General features: G+C 35.7%; 2 protein-coding genes across 8 annotated transcripts in view; both read right to left on the bottom strand.

Moving 5' to 3' along the window:
* Nucleotides 1-10,478, bottom strand: part of map2k4b (mitogen-activated protein kinase kinase 4b) — a 25,488-nt gene extending 15,010 nt beyond the window's left edge. For 2 of the 4 annotated variants that reach the window (XM_079846289.1, XM_079846288.1), the window contains exon 1: nucleotides 10,128-10,469. In XM_079846289.1, the coding sequence (XP_079702415.1) occupies nucleotides 10,128-10,245 (118 nt within the window). In that variant the 5' untranslated portion in view covers nucleotides 10,246-10,469. Of the gene's footprint in view, nucleotides 1-10,127 lie in introns of all 4 variants that reach the window. The other 2 variants (XM_079846290.1, XM_079846287.1) reach the window with 2 other exon arrangements.
* A 1,499-nt stretch (nucleotides 10,479-11,977) lies between these two features.
* The window catches only part of adprm (ADP-ribose/CDP-alcohol diphosphatase, manganese-dependent), an 8,968-nt gene continuing 3,445 nt past the window's right edge, over nucleotides 11,978-17,500 (bottom strand). The window contains exons 3-4 of one of the 4 annotated variants that reach the window (XR_013818624.1): nucleotides 14,594-15,062; nucleotides 12,712-13,779 (exon numbers count right to left, since the gene is read on the bottom strand). Coding sequence is in view for 1 of the 4 variants with exons in the window: in XM_079845447.1 (XP_079701573.1) it covers nucleotides 14,725-15,062 (338 nt within the window). In the remaining 3 variants the exon portion in view is untranslated. Of the gene's footprint in view, nucleotides 15,063-17,500 lie in introns of all 4 variants that reach the window. The other 3 variants (XR_013818623.1, XR_013818625.1, XM_079845447.1) reach the window with 3 other exon arrangements.

The following is a 17,500-nucleotide window of genomic DNA, read 5'->3' as shown; positions in this document are numbered from 1 at the left end:
GAATCTGTCAAGTGCATAACTGTAATATTATAGAATCTGTCAAGGGCATAACTGTAACATTATAGAATCTGTCAAGTGCATAACTGTAATATTATAGAATCTGTCAAGGGCATAACTGTAACATTATAGAATCTGTCAAGTGCATAACTGTAATATTATAGAATCTGTCAAGTGCATAACTGTAACATTATAGAATCTGTCAAGTACATAACTGTAACATTATAGTATCTGTCAAGTGCATAACTGTAACATTATAGAATCTGTCAAGTGCATAACTGTAACATTATAGTATCTGTCAAGTGCATAACTGTAATATTATAGAATCTGTCAAGTGCATAACTGTAACATTATAGTATCTGTCAAGTGCATAACTGTAACATTATAGAATCTGTCAAGTGCATAACTGTAACATTATAGAATCTGTCAAGTACATAACTGTAACATTATAGTATCTGTCAAGTGCATAACTGTAACATTATAGAATCTGTCAAGTGCATAACTGTAACATTATAGTATCTGTCAAGTACATAACTGTAACATTATAGAATCTGTCAAGTGCATAACTGTAACATTATAGTATCTGTCAAGTGCATAACTGTAACATTATAGAATCTGTCAAGTGCATAACTGTAACATTATAGAATCTGTTAAGTGCATAACTGTAATATTATAGTATCTGTCAAGTGCATAACTGTAACATTATAGTATCTGTCAAGTGCATAACTGTAATATTATAGAATCTGTCAAGTGCATAACTGTAACATTATAGAATCTGTCAAGTGCATAACTGTAACATTATAGTATCTGTCAAGTGCATAACTGTAACATTATAGAATCTGTCAAGTGCATAACTGTAACATTATAGTATCTGTCAAGTGCATAACTGTAACATTATAGAATCTGTCAAGTGCATAACTGTAACATTATAGAATCTGTCAAGTACATAACTGTAACATTATAGAATCTGTCAAGTACATAACTGTAACATTATAGAATCTGTCAAGTGCATAACTGTAACATTATAGTATCTGTCAAGCGCATAACTGTAATATTATAGAATCTGTCAAGTGCATAACTGTAACATTATAGTATCTGTCAAGTACATAACTGTAACATTATAGAATCTGTCAAGTACATAACTGTAACATTATAGAATCTGTCAAGTACATAACTGTAACATTATAGAATCTGTCAAGTACATAACTGTAACATTATAGTATCTGTCAAGTACATAACTGTAACATTATAGAATCTGTCAAGTACATAACTGTAACATTATAGAATCTGTCAAGTACATAACTGTAACATTATAGAATCTGTCAAGTACATAACTGTAACATTATAGTATCTGTCAAGTACATAACTGTAACATTATAGAATCTGTCAAGTACATAACTGTAACATTATAGAATCTGTCAAGTACATAACTGTAACATTATAGTATCTGTCAAGTACATAACTGTAACATTATAGAATCTGTCAAGTGCATAACTGTAACATTATAGTATCTGTCAAGTGCATAACTGTAATATTATAGAATCTGTCAAGTGCATAACTGTAACATTATAGAATCTGTCAAGTACATAACTGTAACATTATAGAATCTGTCAAGTACATAACTGTAACATTATAGAATCTGTCAAGTACATAACTGTAACATTATAGTATCTGTCAAGTACATAACTGTAACATTATAGAATCTGTCAAGTGCATAACTGTAATATTATAGAATCTGTCAAGTGCATAACTGTAATATTATAGAATCTGTCAAGCGCATAACTGTAACATTATAGAATCTGTCAAGCGCATAAATGTAACATTATAGAATCTGTCAAGCGCATAACTGTAACATTATAGAATCTGTCAAGTACATAACTGTAATATTATAGAATCTGTCAAGTGCATAACTGTAACATTATAGTATCTGTCAAGTGCATAACTGTAACATTATAGAATCTGTCAAGTGCATAACTGTAACATTATAGAATCTGTCAAGTGCATAACTGTAACATTATAGTATCTGTCAAGTGCATAACTGTAACATTATAGAATCTGTCAAGTGCATAACTGTAACATTATAGTATCTGTCAAGTGCATAACTGTAATATTATAGAATCTGTCAAGCGCATAACTGTAACATTATAGAATCTGTCAAGCGCATAAATGTAACATTATAGAATCTGTCAAGCGCATAACTGTAACATTATAGAATCTGTCAAGTACATAACTGTAATATTATAGAATCTGTCAAGTGCATAACTGTAACATTATAGTATCTGTCAAGTGCATAACTGTAACATTATAGCATCTGTCAAGTGCATAACAGTAACATTATAGAATCTGTCAAGTACATAACTGTAATATTATAGAATCTGTCAAGTACATAACTGTAATATTATAGTATCTGTCAAGTGCATAACTGTAACATTATAGTATCTGTCAAGTACATAACTGTAATATTATAGAATCTGTCAAGTGCATAACTGTAACATTATAGTATCTGTCAAGTGCATAACTGTAACATTATAGAATCTGTCAAGTGCATAACTGTAATATTATAGAATCTGTCAAGTGCATAACTGTAACATTATAGTATCTGTCAAGTGCATAACTGTAACATTATAGAATCTGTCAAGCGCATAACTGTAATATTATAGTATCTGTCAAGTGCATAACTGTAACATTATAGTATCTGTCAAGTGCATAACTGTAACATTATAGAATCTGTCAAGCGCATAACTGTAATATTATAGTATCTGTCAAGTGCATAACTGTAATATTATAGTATCTGTCAAGCGCATAACTGTAATATTATAGTATCTGTCAAGTGCATAACTGTAATATTATAGTATCTGTCAAGTGCATAACTGTAATATTATAGTATCTGTCAAGTGCATAACTGTAATATTATAGAATCTGTCAAGGGCATAACTGTAATATTATAGTATCTGTCAAGTGCATAACTGTAATATTATAGTATCTGTCAAGTGCATAACTGTAATATTATAGTATCTGTCAAGTGCATAACTGTAATATTATAGTATCTGTCAAGTGCATAACTGTAATATTATAGTATCTGTCAAGTGCATAACTGTAATATTATAGTATCTGTCAAGTGCATAACTGTAACATTATAGAATCTGTCAAGGGCATAACTGTAATATTATAGTATCTGTCAAGCGCATAACTGTAACATTATAGAATCTGTCAAGGGCATAACTGTAATATTATAGTATTCGCAAGCGCATAACTGTAACATTATAGAATCTGTCAAGGGCATAACTGTAATATTATAGTATCTGTCAAGTGCATAACTGTAACATTATAGTATCTGTCAAGTACATAACTGTAATATTATAGAATCTGTCAAGGGCATAACTGTAATATTATAGTATCTGTCAAGTGCATAACTGTAACATTATAGAATCTGTCAAGGGCATAACTGTAATATTATAGTATCTGTCAAGCGCATAACTGTAATATTATAGTATCTGTCAAGCGCATAACTGTAATATTATAGAATCTGTCAAGGGCATAACTGTAATATTATAGTATCTGTCAAGTGCATAACTGTAATATTATAGTATCTGTCAAGTGCATAACTGTAAAATTATAGTATCTGTCAAGTGCATAACTGTAACATTATAGCATCTGTCAAGTGCATAACTGTAACATTATAGTATCTGTCAAGTGCATAACTGTAATATTATAGAATCTGTCAAGTGCATAACTGTAACATTATAGTATCTGTCAAGTACATAACTGTAATATTATAGAATCTGTCAAGTGCATAACTGTAACATTATAGTATCTGTCAAGTGCATAACTGTAACATTATAGAATCTGTCAAGTGCATAACTGTAATATTATAGAATCTGTCAAGTGCATAACTGTAACATTATAGTATCTGTCAAGTGCATAACTGTAACATTATAGAATCTGTCAAGCGCATAACTGTAATATTATAGTATCTGTCAAGCGCATAACTGTAATATTATAGTATCTGTCAAGCGCATAACTGTAACATTATAGTATCTGTCAAGCGCATAACTGTAATATTATAGTATCTGTCAAGCGCATAACTGTAACATTATAGTATCTGTCAAGTGCATAACTGTAACATTATAGTATCTGTCAAGTGCATAACTGTAACATTATAGAATCTGTCAAGTACATAACTGTAACATTATAGTATCTGTCAAGTGCATAACTGTAACATTATAGTATCTGTCAAGTGCATAACTGTAACATTATAGTATCTGTCAAGTGCATAACTGTAACGTTATAGAATCTGTCAAGTGCATAAATGTAACAGTATAGTATCTGTCAAGTGCATAACTGTAACATTATAGTATCTGTCAAGTGCATAACTGTAACATTATAGAATCTGTCAAGTGCATAACTGTAACATTATAGAATCTGTCAAGTGCATAACTGTAACATTATAGAATATGTCAAGTGCATAACTGTAACATTATAGAATCTGTCAAGTGCATAACTGTAACATTATAGAATCTGTCAAGCGCATAACTGTAACATTATAGAATCTGTCAAGCGCAAAACTGTAACATTATAGAATCTGTCAAGTACATAAATGTAACATTATAGAATCTGTCAAGTGCATAACTGTAACATTATAGAATCTGTCAAGTGCATAAATGTAACATTATAGAATCTGTCAAGTGCATAACTGTAATATTATAGTATCTGTCAAGTGCATAACTGTAACATTATAGAATCTGTCAAGTGCATAACTGTAACATTATAGAATCTGTCAAGTGCATAACTGTAATATTATAGTATCTGTCAAGTGCATAACTGTAACATTATAGAATCTGTCAAGTGCATAACTGTAACATTATAGAATCTGTCAAGTGCATAACTGTAATATTATAGTATCTGTCAAGTGCATAACTGTAACATTATAGAATCTGTCAAGTGCATAACTGTAATATTATAGCATCTGTCAAGTGCATAACTGTAACATTATAGAATCTGTCAAGTGCATAACTGTAACATTATAGTATCTGTCAAGTGCATAACTGTAACATTATAGTATCTGTCAAGTGCATAACTGTAACATTATAGAATCTGTCAAGTGCATAACTGTAACATTATAGTATCTGTCAAGTGCATAACTGTAACATTATAGAATCTGTCAAGTGCATAAATGTAACATTATAGAATCTGTCAAGTGCATAACTGTAACATTATAGTATCTGTCAAGTGCATAACTGTAACATTATAGAATCTGTCAAGTGCATAAATGTAACATTATAGAATCTGTCAAGTGCATAAATTTAACATTATAGAATCTGTCAAGTGCATAAATGTAACATTATAGAATCTGTCAAGTGCATAAATTTAACATTATAGAATCTGTCAAGTGCATAAATGTAACATTATAGAATCTGTCAAGTGCATAACTGTAACATAATAGAATCTGTCAAGTGCATAACTGTAACATTATAGTATCTGTCAAGTGCATAACTGTAACATTATAGAATCTGTCAAGTGCATAACTGTAACATTATAGTATCTGTCAAGTGCATAACTGTAACATTATAGAATCTGTCAAGTGCATAACTGTAACATTATAGTATCTGTCAAGTGCATAACTGTAACATAATAGAATCTGTCAAGTGCATAACTGTAACATTATAGTATCTGTCAAGTGCATAACTGTAACATTATAGAATCTGTCAAGTGCATAACTGTAACATTATAGTATCTGTCAAGTGCATAACTGTAACATAATAGAATCTGTCAAGTGCATAACTGTAACATTATAGTATCTGTCAAGTGCATAACTGTAACATTATAGAATCTGTCAAGTGCATAACTGTAACATTATAGTATCTGTCAAGTGCATAACTGTAACATAATAGAATCTGTCAAGTGCATAACTGTAACATTATAGTATCTGTCAAGTGCATAACTGTAACATTATAGAATCTGTCAAGTGCATAACTGTAACATTATAGTATCTGTCAAGTGCATAACTGTAACATTATAGTATCTGTCAAGTGCATAACTGTAACATTATAGTATCTGTCAAGTGCATAACTGTAACATTATAGAATCTGTCAAGTGCATAACTGTAACATTATAGTATCTGTCAAGTGCATAACTGTAACATTATAGAATCTGTCAAGTGCATAAATGTAACATTATAGAATCTGTCAAGTGCATAAATTTAACATTATAGAATCTGTCAAGTGCATAAATGTAACATTATAGAATCTGTCAAGTGCATAAATTTAACATTATAGAATCTGTCAAGTGCATAAATGTAACATTATAGAATCTGTCAAGTGCATAACTGTAACATAATAGAATCTGTCAAGTGCATAACTGTAACATTATAGTATCTGTCAAGTGCATAACTGTAACATAATAGAATCTGTCAAGTGCATAACTAACATTATAGTATCTGTCAAGTGCATAACTGTAACATTATAGAATCTGTCAAGTGCATAAATGTAACATTATAGAATCTGTCAAATGCATAAATGTAACATTATAGAATCTGTCAAGTTCATAACTGTAACATTATAGTATCTGTAAAGTGCATAACTGTAACATTATAGAATCTGTCAAGTGCATAACTGTAACATTATAGTATCTGTCAAGTGCATAAATGTAACATTATAGAATCTGTCAAGTGCATAAATGTAACATTATAGAATCTGTCAAGTGCATAACTGTAACATTATAGAATCTGTCAAGTGCATAACTGTAACATTATAGTATCTGTCAAGTGCATAAATGTAACATTATAGAATCTGTCAAGTGCATAACTGTAACATTATAGAATCTGTCAAGTGCATAACTGTAACATTATAGAATCTGTCAAGTGCATAACTGTAACATTATAGAATCTGTCAAGTGCATAACTGTAACATTATAGTATCTGTCAAGTTCATAACTGTAACATTATAGTATCTGTAAAGTGCATAACTGTAACATTATAGAATCTGTCAAGTGCATAACTGTAATATTATAGTATCTGTCAAGTGCATAACTGTAACATTATAGAATCTGTCAAGTTCATAACTGTAACATTATAGAATCTGTAAAGTGCATAACTGTAACATTATAGAATCTGTCAAGTGCATAACTGTAACATTATAGAATCTGTCAAGTGCATAACTGTAATATTATAGTATCTGTCAAGTGCATAACTGTAACATTATAGTATCTGTCAAGTTCATAACTGTAACATTATAGTATCTGTAAAGTGCATAACTGTAACATTATAGAATCTGTCAAGTGCATAACTGTAACATTATAGTATCTGTCAAGTGCATAAATGTAACATTATAGAATCTGTCAAGTGCATAAATGTAACATTATAGAATCTGTCAAGTGCATAACTGTAACATTATAGAATCTGTCAAGTGCATAACTGTAACATTATAGTATCTGTCAAGTGCATAAATGTAACATTATAGAATCTGTCAAGTGCATAACTGTAACATAATAGAATCTGTCAAGTGCATAACTGTAACATTATAGAATCTGTCAAGTGCATAACTGTAACATTATAGAATCTGTCAAGTGCATAACTGTAACATTATAGTATCTGTCAAGTTCATAACTGTAACATTATAGTATCTGTAAAGTGCATAACTGTAACATTATAGAATCTGTCAAGTGCATAACTGTAATATTATAGAATCTGTCAAGTGCATAACTGTAACATTATAGAATCTGTCAAGCGCATAACTGTAACATTATAGTATCTGTCAAGTGCATAACTGTAACATTATAGTATCTGTCAAGTGCATAACTGTAACATTATAGAATCTGTCAAGTGCATAACTGTAACATTATAGTATCTGTCAAGTGCATAACTGTAACATTATAGTATCTGTCAAGTGCATAACTGTAACATTATAGTATCTGTCAAGTGCATAACTGTAACATTATAGTATCTGTCAAGTGCATAAATGTAACATTATAGAATCTGTCAAGTGCATAACTGTAACATTATAGAATCTGTCAAGTGCATAACTGTAACATTATAGAATCTGTCAAGTGCATAACTGTAACATTATAGAATCTGTCAAGTACATAACTGTAACATTATAGAATCTGTCAAGTGCATAACTGTAATATTATAGTATCTGTCAAGTGCATAACTGTAATATTATAGAATCTGTCAAGTGCATAACTGTAACATTATAGTATCTGTCAAGTGCATAACTGTAATATTATAGAATCTGTCAAGTGCATAACTGTAACATTATAGTATCTGTCAAGTGCATAACTGTAACATTATAGTATCTGTCAAGTGCATAACTGTAATATTATAGAATCTGTCAAGTGCATAACTGTAATATTATAGTATCTGTCAAGTGCATAACTGTAATATTATAGAATCTGTCAAGTGCATAACTGTAATATTATAGAATCTGTCAAGTGCATAACTGTAACATTATAGTATCTGTCAAGTGCATAACTGTAATATTATAGAATCTGTCAAGTGCATAACTGTAACATTATAGTATCTGTCAAGTGCATAACTGTAACATTATAGTATCTGTCAAGTGCATAACTGTAATATTATAGAATCTGTCAAGTGCATAACTGTAACATTATAGTATCTGTCAAGTGCATAACTGTAACATTATAGTATCTGTCAAGTGCATAACTGTAATATTATAGAATCTGTCAAGTGCATAACTGTAATATTATAGTATCTGTCAAGTGCATAACTGTAATATTATAGAATCTGTCAAGTGCATAACTGTAATATTATAGAATCTGTCAAGTGCATAACTGTAACATTATAGTATCTGTCAAGTGCATAACTGTAATATTATAGAATCTGTCAAGTGCATAACTGTAACATTATAGAATCTGTCAAGTGCATAACTGTAATATTATAGAATCTGTCAAGTGCATAACTGTAACATTATAGTATCTGTCAAGTGCATAACTGTAACATTATAGAATCTGTCAAGTGCATAACTGTAATATTATAGTATCTGTCAAGTGCATAACTGTAACATTATAGTATCTGTCAAGTGCATAACTGTAATATTATAGAATCTGTCAAGTGCATAAATGTAACATTATAGTATCTGTCAAGTGCATAACTGTAATATTATAGAATCTGTCAAGTGCATAACTGTAATATTATAGAATCTGTCAAGTGCATAACTGTAACATTATAGAATCTGTCAAGTGCATAACTGTAACATTATAGAATCTGTCAAGTGCATAACTGTAACATTATAGTATCTGTCAAGTGCATAACTGTAATATTATAGAATCTGTCAAGTGCATAACTGTAACATTATAGAATCTGTCAAGTGCATAACTGTAACATTATAGAATCTGTCAAGTGCATAACTGTAACATTATAGTATCTGTCAAGTGCATAACTGTAACATTATAGTATCTGTCAAGTGCATAACTGTAACATTATAGAATCTGTCAAGTGCATTACTGTAACATTATAGTATCTGTCAAGTGCATAACTGTAACATTATAGTATCTGTCAAGTGCATAACTGTAATATTATAGTATCTGTCAAGTGCATTACTGTAACATTATAGTATCTGTCAAGTGCATAACTGTAACATTATAGTATCTGTCAAGTGCATAACTGTAATATTATAGTATCTGTCAAGTGCATAACTGTAACATTATAGTATCTGTCAAGTGCATAACTGTAACATTATAGTATCTGTCAAGTGCATAACTGTAACATTATAGTATCTGTCAAGTGCATAACTGTAACATTATAGAATCTGTCAAGTGCATAAATGTAACATTATAGCATCATTATGACTGCATATCATACAATAATGATAATGATCAGGGTGAGTGTGTAAAGCTCTAGTGAGTTGTCTAGATGGACAGCACTGAGAGGAACATGCAGCGCATTAGCATCAGTTTGATGCCCCAAAACGCGACGTGACTCAATGAGAAGGCCTACAGCCTCACCAGACCAACGCAGGCTGAGCGATGACTGCAAACATTTCAGAAACATTTCAGAAACACTGTAACACTATAAACACTGACGCGTCGGGACGCGCGCGCGTGCGAGAGAGAGAGAGAGCAGGCCTGGCCTAAACACTGCGCTCGCGGGGCATCAGCGGCGGCGCGGCTCTTACCCTGCGCGTTGCTCATTGTGGTTAAGTGTTGCGTGTGGTGCAGCGCGGATCCCGCGGCGCTCATGCTCCGGCTGCAGGGAGTTGTGGGTGAGTTACTGCTGGGACTGTGAGTCGCCATTGTGGATCTGCTCGATTCCAGCAGCGGCGACGCAGAGCGACTTTACGCGCGACGCACACGATCACTGGCGGAAACCGAGAAGGGTTCCGCGCCCCATTCGGTTAAGTTTAGAAACGAGGGGGTTAAAAGGTCCAAAGGCGGGACAGGACAGCCAGCTTCGATGAGCAGGAGTAACTGCGCCGCTGGTGTGTGTGTGTGTGTGTGTGTGTGTGTGTGTGTGTGTCGGGTTGCCAGGTGTACGAGAACTCCCCGCTCACGAGACTATCCCAAAACACGAACATAACAGAGATTTATATCAAATGATGAAGTACATGAAACTAACTTTTATAGAAGTTTGCATAATGTAAAATATATGTTACATATTTAATTATTGGACATTGCTAATATTATTTCCTCCTATTTATTTTGTTATTCGCAACATCTAACATAAAAGTTTGTCAATATATAATGTGTGTGTGTGTTTGTGATTTATGAGGACACAAATGTGTATAATGACACGGGTATTACGACGTAAACATGAAATATGAGGACATTTGAAATCACAGAGCGGGGTCAGCGCATGCTGAGGGTCACAGAAGTGGGTCAGCGCATGCTGAGGGTCACAGAGCGGGGTCAGCGCATGCTGAGGGTCACAGAGCGGGGTCAGCGCATGCTGAGGGTCACAGAGCGGGGTCAGTGCATGCTGAGGGTCACAGAAGTCGCCAAGAGCTCCAGACCTCCAAACTTCTGTGTCCTTCAGATGAGCTCAAGAACAGTGTGTAGAGCTTCATGGAATGGGTTTCCATGGCCGAGCAGCTCATCCAAGCCTTACAGCACCAAGTGCAATACAAAGCGTGGGATGCAGTGGGGTAAAGTGCGCCGCCACTGGACTCTAGAGCAGTGGAGACGTGTTCTCTGAGTGACCAATCACGCTTCTCTGTCTGACAATCCCATGGACGAGTCTGGGTTTGGCGGTTGCCAGGAGAACGGGACTTGCCTGACTGCATTGTGCCAAGTGTAAAGTTTGGTGGAGGGGGGATTATGGGTTCCAGTCCTTAGTTCAAGTGAAAGGAACTCTTAAAGAGATAGTTCACCCAAAAATGAAAATTCTATCATAATTTACTCACCCTCAAGTTGTTCAAAACCTGTATTAGTTTCTTTCTTGTGTTGAACACAAAAGAAGATATTTTGAAGAATGTTTCTAACCAAGCAGAGAGAGCAACCATTGACTACCATAGTAGGGGGAAATAATACTATGGTAGTCAATGGTTGCTCTCTCTGCTGGGTTACAAACATTCTTCAAAATATCTTCTTTTGTGTTCAGCAGAACAAATAAACTCATACAGGTTTGGAACAACTTGAGGGAGAGTAAATTATGACAGAATTTTCATTTTTGGGTGAACTATCCCTTTAATGCTACACCAAGACATTTTGGACAATTTCATGCTCCCATTTTTGTGGGCTCAGTTTGGGGACGGCCCCTTCCTGTCCCAGCATGACTGCTCCAGTGCTCAAAGCGTCTCCATAAAGACATGGATGAGGAGTTTGGTGGAGGAACTGGAGTCCTGACCTCAACCCGATAGAACAGCTTTGGGATGAATTAGAGCGGAGACTCTGTAGGAAAGCGATGTCTTTGTCTTTTTAAAATGGGTGGGATTGCCAAAGTTAGCGCTAAAACAACTTCCTTGTTTACAACCAGTCACTCATGGTCGACATTTAGTGGTGTAATAATGTCTAAAATACGGCATATTTAAATAAAATAATATTTATTGAACAATAGCCATTTTTAAAGACAATAGGAAATAAACACAAGCAGCTCTAGTTAAAAATAGCCCAAATATAAAGTTCCCAAACCCAAATCGGTTTGCTCATAGATTAATAACCCAAAGATTGCCCGTTTGATACACACACATCTCATGTTCTCTAGATTCCCTCAGGCCTGATGGAGCTGTTCTCTGCGGGTTTATGTAGTTCCTCTTCATATAGTCTATAAAAATGCATATTTTATTGCACATTGCATCCCTCCTCAACAGGGCTCATGATCAGTGTTGGGGTAACGCTTTACAAGTAGCTTGAGTTATGTAATAATATGACTTTTTCCAAGTAACTAGTAAAGTAACGCATTACTTTTCAAATTTACAACAAAATATCTGAGTTACTTTTTTACATTAATTTGACTGACAGCTCATGTTGAGTCAGTGCAGAGGTGTGTGTGTGTGTGTGTGTGTGTGTGTGTGTGTGTGTGTGTGTGTGTGTGTGTGTGTGTGTGTGAACATGATGGTTATTGTAGTTCCAGACTTAATGTGAGCATTTATTTATCTCACTCGCACAATAAAGATTCTGTCCTCCTCAAAATGAATAAAATCAGTCAAATGCTAAATCAGAGAACTATGCAAACCTCCAATAATTAAATGTTAAATAAAACAACTATTTTTATGCATAATCTACCTTTATATTTAATTGACCAATGTCTTGCTGCAGACCTTTGATGATGAAAATTACTAGATTTTTTGTTTTTATTGGTAAAGCTTTTTTCTCCTGCATCTATTCCTCCATTATCCAGAGCATTATCCGCCCTCTAGTGTTCATGAGGGAATCTGCATCTTTACCTCAGCCTGGGGCTTACAGTTTTTTCCAATTGCTAACAAACTAAAATGACATGGACAGCACAATTATTTAAACTGACACACAAAGAGCAAAACCTCTTCTCAAGTCTTCAAAAGTCTAAACACATTTTCTGCTTTCCACACATCTTGCAATTCAAAATGGCACTTTTTAAATGCACTGAACACGGTTCTTTGCATAAGACACAACAATCTGACATAAAGCACATGTTTGCCATTTCAAAACACTGGCATTCAAAATGACACGTCATGAGCTGATTGGCCAATACATGAGGCCAAACACCTCAATGGTTAATGTTAACACTTCAGTCAGGATGAAGCTCTATAAAAACAGCACAGGTCAGCACCTTTTTTTTTTTTACAACAACAATGGAAGATGTTGCTGAGAGAGGAAGAGGGAGGATGCAATTTTCTTTTTCAGTTTACTGTTTTTTTGAGAATATTTTTGTTCAGTCCCATGCAAATATATCTGTTGTGCATCTGTTGCACTGACTTGTTTACCGTAGTGAAACATAAAAACAATCAAATGTTTCAACAGCATGTGTGTGTATCTGCAAATATGCATGTGAACAATTTGATAAAAATTTTTGTATTATGGCAAAGCACACTAAAGATGAGGATGCTTTTCATTAAACCCAACAGTGTGTAGTTGGTTAGACAAAAATCTGGTCATATGAATGAAGTGTGTGCCATTTCGTGCAAAAGTTAGATTTTGATAATGCTATGTGTAGTTTCGGTTGCAGTGCTTCATTTTGCAGGATATATGAGGTATTTTGCAGTTTGGGTGTGTGGTTTTGTGAATTGTGTTAAGTATTTTGATAAAACCAGACTAGTTTGAAAAATTGTGTGTTAGCAATTGGAAAAAACTATTATTTCAATTTTAAAGGGTTAGTTCACCCAAAAATGTAAATGGTGTCATTAATGACTGAGCCTCATGTGGTTGGACACCCGTCAGACCTCCGTTCATCTTCAGACACAAATGAAGATATTTTAGTGTAAATCTGATGCTCTGAAAGGCCTCCATTGGCTCAACTTTACACTCTCAAGACCCTTAAAAGACACTAAAGACTAAAGTTACAAAGTCCATCTCACTACAGCGGCTCTACAATAACTTTATGAAGACGAGAATAGTTTCTGTGCGCAAAAAAACCCTAAATAACGACTTATATAGAGATGACGATTTCAAAACACGGCCTCATGAAGCTTCGGAGCGTTTTGAATCAGTGAGTCGATTCAGCAGTTTGAAGCGCTGTGAATCAGTGAGTCAAATCATGATTCGGATTGCGTGTCAAACCGCCAAACTGCTGAAATTTGGCGATCCAAACCGCTGAATCGACTCACTGATTCATAACGCTCTGAACCGCTGAATCGACTCGCTGATTCATAACGCTCTGAACCGCTGAATCGACTCGCTGATTCATAACGCTTCGAAGCTTCATGAGGCCGTGTTTTGAAATCGTCATCTCTATATAAGTCGTTATTTAGGGGTTTTTTGCGCACAGAAACTATTGTCGTCTTCATAAAGTTATTGTAGAGCCGCTGTAGTGAGATGGACTTTGTAACTTTAGTCTTTAGTGTCTTTTAAGGGTCTTGAGAGTGTAAAGTTGAGCCAATGGAGGCCTTTCAGAGCATCAGATTTACACTAAAATATCTTCATTTGTGTCTGAAGATGAACGGAGGTCTGACGGGTGTCCAACCACATGAGGCTCAGTCATTAATGACACAATTTACATTTTTGGCTGAACTAACCCTTTAAGTATGAAGAGGTCTTTACCGTTGGTCTTTAGTTACTTTTTAAGGGAGTAACCCAATATTGTAATGCATTACTTTTGAAAGTAACTTCCCCCAACACTGCCCATGAACACATCTCCTCAGGTTAATGAAGATCAGACTCAGATGATCGTCCAGTGTTTGCTTCAGAGTCTCTTGGATACTCGAGGACTCTGTCCGCTGTCCTCCCACTGCCCTCCAGAATCATGCGGTCCTCGTACACATACACCGTCCCGAAGGCGCTGCTGTCCGGCCGGGTCTCGATGAGGCCCTCCAGCGTGAGGTGATGGACCCCGGAGCCGTCCGTGCAGAATCCTCCATCGTGGTCGTGTCCCGCCATGAAGCACACCACACTCTTATGGGCCCGCAGGACGGCCAGCAGATCCTCGTGGTTCCAGGCCAGACAGATGGGGTCAGCAGCGTGAGGGTGAACGGGGAGATGACCTGCACGCACACACACACACACACACATTTTGAGGGGCAGTGGCCCAAACCAAAAAAAAGGGGCACTGGGGGAGAGGATTGGGGGCTTGTCCATACAAATTCTCCATCTTAAGGTCCGTTCACACTGGACGCGATTTTGACGCGCGAATAGTTCGCGCGATGTTTTTATTTTTTGATCAGCTGTTTGTGTAATGAGAACTTTCACACCAAACGCGAATGTGCTGTGGCGAAAAAACTATGTTTATTTTTTTCCGTTTCGATGTCGATTTTTTTTAACACTCGCAGCGACAGAAAAGGCTTAAACCAATCACATACAAGGAAACAAAGGTGACGAAATGTCCAGTTGATGTCACTCGCCATTCAGTCAACATTAACCTTTGCCAGGTGTCGCATTTCTCACGAGATTACAGCTGTGCAGATGCAGCTGTGTTTGCCCACTATAGGCTACAGATTACCATATTATAATCAATACATTGATTTTTTTTTAAAAATCTAATTGTGTCCGCGACTATAGAAAGTGAATGTGTTTTCGTCAGTACGACTGTGGCACTTAAATATTTACATTGTGACTCAACTGGAAACACAGCAGCTCCGGATCGAGCCGTTCCTGAAGAGTGTGTGTGTGTGTGTGTGTGTGTGTGTGTGTGTGTGTGTGTGTGTGTGTGTGTGTGTGTGTGTGTGTGTGTGTGTGTGTGTGTGTGGGCATGTTTTCGTGAAATATCAGGACACAAATGTGTATAATGACATGGGTATGACAAAGGTATTACAAAAAGAGGGTGAAATATGAGGACGTTCCCCATGTCCTCACTTTTCAAAATGCTTATAAATCACACAGAACAAGTTTTTTTTTCACAGAAAGTGAACTGCACAGTCTCCTGTGAGGGTTAGGTTTAGGGGCAGGGGCAGTGTGTGTGTGTGTGTGTGTGTGTGTGATGGGTAGGTTTAGGGGCAGTGTAAGGGGATAGAAAATATGGTTTGTACAGTATAAAAACCATTACGCCTATGGAATGTCCTCACATTTCACAAAAACAAACATGTGTGTGTGTGTGTGTGTGTGTGTGTGTGTGTGGTACCGTCTCTGTCTGGAGGAGCTCCTCAAATTTGAAAGTAAGTCCGGAACCGGCCATGATGAAGCTTTAGCTCCTGTAGATTCGCATCCTCCCCTTCAGACTCTGTTCTTTAAGACTGGCTGCACCCAAAACCTTCTTCTCTGTCTTTTAAAGAAAATGAAAAGCTCGTCTCCACTGAATGATTACGTGTCCGTGTTTCTCAACTGTCGCCGCGAATGTTTTGGAATGTTGGAGCTCTGAAACGTCGCTAACTCGCGTCGCGGCTGATGTGAATGGTTTTAACGTGAACTATTCGCACACGAAATATTCGCTTTTTCCGCTTCGCTTTTTCGTTACGCGTCCGGTGTGAAAGGGCCTTTACTCTTACTAGTCAGTCAAAACAGTTTTGATCTAAATTTTGTGTGTGTCGTAAATACACTCTGAGAAAAAAAGGTACAGTGGAGGTACAATTGTGTTCCTTGGGGAACAAAACGTATAACTGTACCTTTAACGGTACACAATTGCTCCTTAGGGTACAATTAAACAATTGGTAGGCAAGTTCAGTCCAAGTGAGTCGATGTCCTGCAGAGTTTGGCTCCAACCCTGAAAGACATCTATAGAAGCTCTTATTGAGAATTAACAGAGGTTTAGATGTCGATGTTTTATTGAAAATATGTGGTCGCCATTATGGAGTTCAGTGTTTCATTTAGATGGTCAGTTTAAAGGCCTTTGCACACTGACTCCGAAATTCGCATGCGAAATTTTCGCGTTTCAAAAAATAAATTCGACCTCACGTTATGTCAATCACGCTTGAACACTGCCTCCCAAACTTTCGTCCGTCAAAAAAAAAAATCAGAACAGGTTCGATTTTCTGCGTTTTTCGCATCCGTTTTTCGCATCTACAGCTGATGCCCAACCGAAAACTGCTGGCAATGAATCGCCAGTGCTCCTCAGATACCTACAATTATATATACAAATATTATTGTATCAAAAATACTACAATATCACAGCTATAATTATAGCACACCAACTCCCTGTAAACCGCGCGTGTGTGTGTGTGTGTGTGTGTGTGCGCGCGGATCCTAGACACTGCCAGTCTCTGTTCAGGACTGGAGATTGCTGGTCTTCTTTTTAATATGTGGCTCCAGTATCGCTAGAAAAGCATTAAACGGAGCCACTGACAGTCAACTATGAATCGGTCTGGATAATCCGCAGCTCCTTGATAAGGAGGTGGAAGACGCCATTTTGTGTGGTTTTGCGTTTTTTTCCGTAACGCATTCATTAATACGCATCGGACTCAGTGTGCATGGTCTCTGTGCGTGACGAATTTTTCGGATCATGAATACGAAAAAACGCATGCGAAAATTTCGGACTCAGTGTGCAAAGGCC

This window comes from Gobio gobio (genome assembly GCF_949357685.1).
Source record: "Gobio gobio genome assembly, chromosome: 20".
NCBI lineage: Eukaryota > Metazoa > Chordata > Actinopteri > Cypriniformes > Gobionidae > Gobio > Gobio gobio.
Note: the sequence above shows the minus strand (reverse complement) of the source record. Positions and strands in the feature narration are given on the sequence as shown.